The sequence below is a fragment of the Athalia rosae genome, chromosome 7 (assembly GCF_917208135.1).
Source record: "Athalia rosae chromosome 7, iyAthRosa1.1, whole genome shotgun sequence".
Classification (NCBI taxonomy): domain Eukaryota; kingdom Metazoa; phylum Arthropoda; class Insecta; order Hymenoptera; family Athaliidae; genus Athalia; species Athalia rosae.
The window spans coordinates 4,996,401-5,002,400 of NC_064032.1; the positions used below are offsets into that span (position 1 = coordinate 4,996,401).

General features: G+C 37.1%; 1 protein-coding gene across 6 annotated transcripts; it reads left to right on the forward strand.

Annotated features, from left to right (window-relative positions):
- Positions 1-465: 465 nt before the first annotated feature.
- LOC105683615 (nuclear transcription factor Y subunit alpha) lies at positions 466-5,073 on the forward strand. Of its 6 annotated transcripts, none has more exons than XM_012396392.3 (6): positions 466-1,736; positions 2,250-2,568; positions 2,660-2,793; positions 3,045-3,218; positions 3,311-3,402; positions 3,500-5,073. In XM_012396392.3, the coding sequence occupies exons 2-6, from the start codon at positions 2,280-2,282 to the stop codon at positions 3,654-3,656; spliced, it is 846 nt and encodes a 281-aa protein (XP_012251815.1). In that variant the 5' UTR covers positions 466-1,736; positions 2,250-2,279; the 3' UTR covers positions 3,657-5,073. The 6 variants fall into 6 exon arrangements, with proteins under 6 accessions (XP_012251815.1, XP_012251896.1, XP_048514332.1 ...); XM_012396473.3 differs by lacking the exon at positions 466-1,736 and adding an exon at positions 1,747-1,906; XM_048658375.1 differs by lacking the exon at positions 466-1,736 and adding an exon at positions 1,747-1,906 and having other exon boundaries at positions 3,503-5,073.
- The last annotated feature ends 927 nt before the right edge of the window (positions 5,074-6,000 follow it).

Sequence of the window (6,000 nt, forward strand, 5' to 3'; positions counted from 1 at the left end):
ACAAAAACTAAACTAAATAAATAAAAGGCTATCACATGTAACTATGATAAATTTTGAAGGCTTTTATTAATGCAAATAGAATTTTCGTACTTTATTACACACACAAGAATGAGAAAATAATAATAACAATAATAATAATAATAATATGATAATAATGTCGATGAGAGTAATGACAAGAATCAATTTTAAGGGAATGTTTGTAAGTTATTATTATCATTGCGTTGATTAATTGAGAAAATATTAGGAAAAAAATATTGAAGAAAAAAAAAAAAATAAGATGACTTTCTCCAAATGATTTTCACCTCGCGGGTGAACACGAATAATACTACATATATGTATCGTTGATAAACAAATGTATAAATATATTGAGAAGAAAGAAAAAAAAAACCTACTAAATATATATGTTATCGAAATAATAATCATTCTCGTAATAATAATAATGATAACAACAACAACAATAATGATATTATAATAACGTGTAATTACTAATGCTTATTATTATAATAATAATTGATAATAATAATAATAGTAATAATAATAATACCAACAATAATAATTGCTAATTATTATTAAGGAATAACTATATCGTTAAACTGTGGATTTTATTGATAATAATAATAATAGTAATAGTTATTATAACGATAATAATAGGGATGGTATAACAATAATACAATATACATACCTATTACGATACCTAAAACTACCTAACTACAAAATAAATGTTGCCTTTTGTCACATTGGTTAATGAGAATGAACAATACATGTATACATATACGTATATACATATATGTGTAAATATATATGTATATATTAATTGAATCCTGTATAATTATAATTACGTATTCAATTAATAATGATAATTATGATGATAATAAATAACAATCCATCATACAATGATTAGTTTACACAACATGTATGATTAATATAATTATTGTAATATATAATATTATAATATTTGAAATGTATTAAAGATTCATATGGTTGTATTGTGAATTTAGTGTCGTGTTGATGTACAGAAAACCGAAAAAGCAAAATAGCTAAAAAAAAAACAAACACACTCTCTGTCAAAGAAAAATACCCCTACAGGGATTCAGAATAAAACAACGGAACACTCGGAAGTAAATATCACATGATATTCGAATTGTATATTTCATCCCTTTCCAAAATATTCCACTTTAATAATCCAACATTTTGTTTTACAAATTCAAGTTTCCGATCGCTACCGCACGCTCAGAACGAAGATTTCGTACACCCCTGTTCGTATGCGACCCAACATACTTCCGAACAATCCACGTGGGGTAAGAAATACAATTTGAATATTGTAATTATAAGAATAATCCGAACTTAGACAGCCCAAGGGGAGCGACGAACGGTCACCATACAAGTCCGTAAGCGGAAGAGTTTTTTGACAAACCAGAGGTAAAAATTAATTACAAACGAAGACTCGCAATTTGGCATTAATTTTGAAATACAGCGGCAAGAATACCCCTTCGTTGACTCGATGAGGGAGGGGTGGTAATCGTTTGGGGTGGAGAGGGGAGCGAACCACATCGCCGTGTGGGAAGGGCGGGCGCCATTGGCGGGCATCGAAGGGGCATCGACCGCCGCTTCGCCCCGGAGTGGCAGTTCCCCCCGTAGTCGCACCAATACAGGCTAGTGCTCGACTCTATATCGCCGACCATTGGTCCTCAATTTGCCGACCAATCATTGGGAAAGTGCGGACGAAAATATCCAATGTAAGTCCACAAATTATCAAACATCTCTGGTGATCACTTTCAGTCATGGAGCTGAATGGGTTTTGTCGTATTCTTCACGCTAGTCGTCATTTATCGCCTTATCGTTTACCTACGTCTTTAGAAATGGCTACGGCCATGTCCGACGCTACGAATATCTCGCGATGGCAATGGTAATGGCGATTTTAATATGTATCTCGATACTGATCACCCAACATCAACGGATACTTCTTGACCCCGATACGATTGCGATCACAGATTCACCGACAAACGCGACGTTTTATTTCACCCCTGGTTCACTCGTAGCCTCTAAACGCCCCGCTTTCAAACTCGTCGTTTATAATTACCCTGAATTTTGACCGTCGATTATTTAGGTTATACCTCAAGTTTCGAACAACTCCACCATACGTGGGGCTATGTTTGTTGTCAAGTGTCAGCCCGAAGCTAACCTGAAATATTTGGCATTGTGCAATCGCGATTGGAAATTTTTTTATGACACCTGGTTTCTGTCCCCAGCTCTGTGCCAACCTTCGCTGAGAATTCTCGATGGATCAACTCGGAGAGGGACAGACCGTCATGGTCGGCAGCGGAGGAGCTGTTCAAGTTCTCCAGATGAGCCAAGGTGGCCAAGCAATGATGTTGCCTCAGACGATTCAGGTCGCCTCACCTAACGGACAAATTCAAGTCGTACCTGTTTCGAGCCTAGCGGGAGGTGGCCAACAAATTGTCATACAACAACCCCAAACGCCTCAGATTATCCAGACTCCCGACGGTCAGACTTATATATATCAACCCGTTCAACTGGAAGGACAGGTTCAGCAGACCCAGCCTACAGGTAAATATGAGCAACGAATGAAATGTTTTAGATTACTTTCGTCGCTGTCGAAAACAAAGACTGAAATAAAATACATGATTCGTTGTCACAGTTTTGAACATCAACGGAAACTTGATGCAAATCGCCGGCACCACGACGCAAACTACAACCTCAGCATCTGGATCTCCGGTTCAACCTTTGTCTAGTCCCAACGCATCAGCTTCACAGGCAGGAAACATTGTCATGGTGATTATTACGAGCAGATGTCTCTTTACACTCGCACAGTCCGTATATCGAATATTATGCAGACTTGTAGTGATCACGGAGCAACATGGGGACAATGGCGATTTGTCGCACTGCGTTACCCAGTACATTTTTTTTTCTCGTCAACCCTACATTCGTAGATTGTTCTCGATACTTGTTACAGGGTTAATCGAATAGCACGACTTCTCGTCGGATGAGTGATTTTGAATTTTTGAATGTTTTATTTGATTCAGATGCTACCAGGCAACAGTGGGCAGTCGCAATTTCAGAGGGTAGCTCTGCCTAATGCAGAATTTTTGGAAGAGGAACCCCTCTACGTCAACGCCAAGCAGTACAGGCGTATTCTGAAGCGTCGTCAAGCCAGAGCGAAGCTAGAGGCGGAGGGAAAAATACCCAAAGAAAGACCGGTGAGTGTTAAAACGTGAATCTGGTGAGAATTTGGAAATCCCGAAGCGGTCTAAGATGCAATTTTCAAAACGTTCTCGTCGTCTGTTCACAGAAATATTTACACGAGTCACGTCACAGGCATGCGATGAACAGAATTCGAGGAGAGGGAGGCCGTTTCCATTCTGGCCAGGTAAAAAAAAGAAGGTTCGTAATTGACCTTGTTTGAGTTACTTATCCCCTTGAATTAAGGCAGTAGTTGTTCGATGTGAATCGACGCTTTTGACCTGGACTTATTCCACAGTAGGGCGAACTCAAGTTCGATGATTGCTCAACATATGACAGCGTCGAGTAGTGCGAACACCATTCGAACTATCTCACTTCCTGCAACAAGTACGGGTGGTCAACATCACAGCAGCGAAGAGATGGCACCTACAATCATAATCGAGGTTGGTCGATGAGGATCTCATGTCGTCAAGACGTCGTCGAATGGAACCCGCAGAGTCGAATCGCGTTGTACGCATTTGAGTATCCGACACCAATGGCGCTCGATGTGATAATTCTTCCTGCACGCATTTGTTTTTGGGTAAAGAACCTAGTTTTTTTTAACTTTAACGGTTATGTATTTTTAAAGTCATCACTTTAGTCTTATCATTTCTCGTAGCACGGGAGCTCTCATTGTTAGCGATTAGATACTCTACTGAGGGCGCACAAGATCATCGATCATATTTAATTATTAATATAACATGTCCTTTAGTTTTAGTTTGTCCGTTGGCGCGACGAAGTTTTCGCCATATTTTTTATTTATCTATCATCGAAGAGCGCGACAATATGTGAAAGTATGTTTAGAGACTTGCGAAATCGATATGAGAGCACAATATTTTTCTTATCAACAATTCTACCATGCGTATTTCGAGTTACATTCGCAATATCAGACTGATATAGAAAAACAAAAGCGAAACTAGATGTCCATGTAAATACGTATAGAAGCGTTCTAAATTTTTTTCACTTGAGAAAAATCACAAAACATCTGTGTAAGCAACAAGCAACGGCTTCAAATATTTATCATTAATTTAATTCGTCGGATGAAAATATACCTGAAGTGTCTTCTTCGTTGGGAGTCTATATCAGTCCATGATTCGATACGAGGAGAAGCCAAACCTTTCGAGAATGCGAGTAGTGCAATGAAAAATTAAATAAAAATGAGAGATCGGAGTCTGTGGACTTTTCATCACATGAGCGTTAACGTGAATGAGAATTTTAACGCGATAGACCAGCTTGGAACGTAATCCTTTTTCTTTATTACAAACCAAGCCATATCGGTGATACTTTTTTCTGACAGAATCTGAATTATACTGTTGTAAAATATCGTTTCTTTTCATCGACCGATGAGTGGTCGATGCAAAGTGTTCTTCTGGAAAGAAAATAGATTCCAGCAGCTGGTCTTACGAATTGAAGTAAGATGAAATTGTACATAAATTATGTATAAGAGATACCTCCATTCATATTAACTGAAGTAAGAGTTAGAGGACAGATTAAAAATATCATAATTGTAAAAAAGAAACGAGTGGACGTGTGGATGCATATTAATGAATAATATTAATTATGGTTTTGTACCGTGTAACATGACGACTTATTAGATAAATAACCTAACGATATTCTTTCTGTTGCAAAATCCCCGGTACCTTGTTACGATTACTTATCAAAACTTCATTTAGTAATTATTATTTAGAAAAGCGTGATTAAGTATCTTATTCGGTTTGAATCGTACTCCATATTATTATATTCGTTCGGAAAAACTAGACAAATCTGCGTTTTTCTGGGGATAACATCACATGTATAATGAACATCCGAAATAAATGTTAATATATGAGATAATTACACGTGATAATTTTGAATTTATTTTTTCGATCCGTAATGTTCTTACGTACCCGCTTTGACCTCGGGAATCCGAACATATCATTCAATGTAACATACAATTCATCAAATTGATCAAGTTGTCGCTAATTTGCCGTTTTAGAAAGTTAACGAAGTGAAAGGTAGCTTGATTTTGTGAACAGACTCCTGTTTCCGAGATCAAAATACACGAGGCTACCAGCACTGTTGCGTCATTTTCATCTTTTTTATTCTTTCAAATTAAAAACTACGGCCAAAAGCCCCTGTGGATATCTAGCAATACGAAACTCAAATTCGATTTTTTCCCAATTTTACTCCAATTTTTCCAATTTTTCATCAAGCTCCGCCCCCTATTCTCTTGGCCGCACCCCTCGGAAAAAATGACCAGCTACTGAATTTTAAAAATCATCGACACGAGCGCCGCTGCGCGGAATCTTTGCGAACTATTTCCACGACCCTCGTTTGTCTTTTATTTTATTTATTTATTTTTTTTTTTAGATGCTCAACTTTTTTCTTCGCCGACGCGAGCGCCACCACGCAGAATCTTTATGAACTATTTCTGCGATGCGTATCTTTTTCACAAATTTTTTCTAATTATAAAAATTGGGGAAAAAATCAGAAATGAATTGGTCAAAAATCTGAGACGCTGAAACTCCAATTGCATCTGGTTAGATATTCGTAGGGGCTTCTAAATGTGGTGATTAATATCAAGTAATGAAAAAAAATCGATAAAAAAAATTAGATAAAACAGGGAATAGGGAAGAAATGAATACAATGTAATAGTAGAGCGATGTTGTATATTTTTATCTTGGGAACACAAATCTGTTCACAAATTTGAGCTATGACCGTTAGCTCCTTAGATATTTTAATATTTTTGCTTCTGATGGCGAATAATTATAAATAACTAGA

What these genes read in the sequence shown, in the direction of transcription:
- LOC105683615 (XM_012396392.3), top strand. Translation starts at nt 2,280, where the DNA reads ATGGATCAACTCGGAGAGGGACAGACCGTCATGGTCGGCAGCGGAGGA. An exon ending in TCAGCAGACCCAGCCTACAG is followed by an intron (nt 2,569 to 2,659) that starts GTAAATATGAGC and finishes TCGTTGTCACAG; the next exon opens with TTTTGAACATCAACGGAAAC. An exon ending in AGGCAGGAAACATTGTCATG is followed by an intron (nt 2,794 to 3,044) that starts GTGATTATTACG and finishes TATTTGATTCAG; the next exon opens with ATGCTACCAGGCAACAGTGG.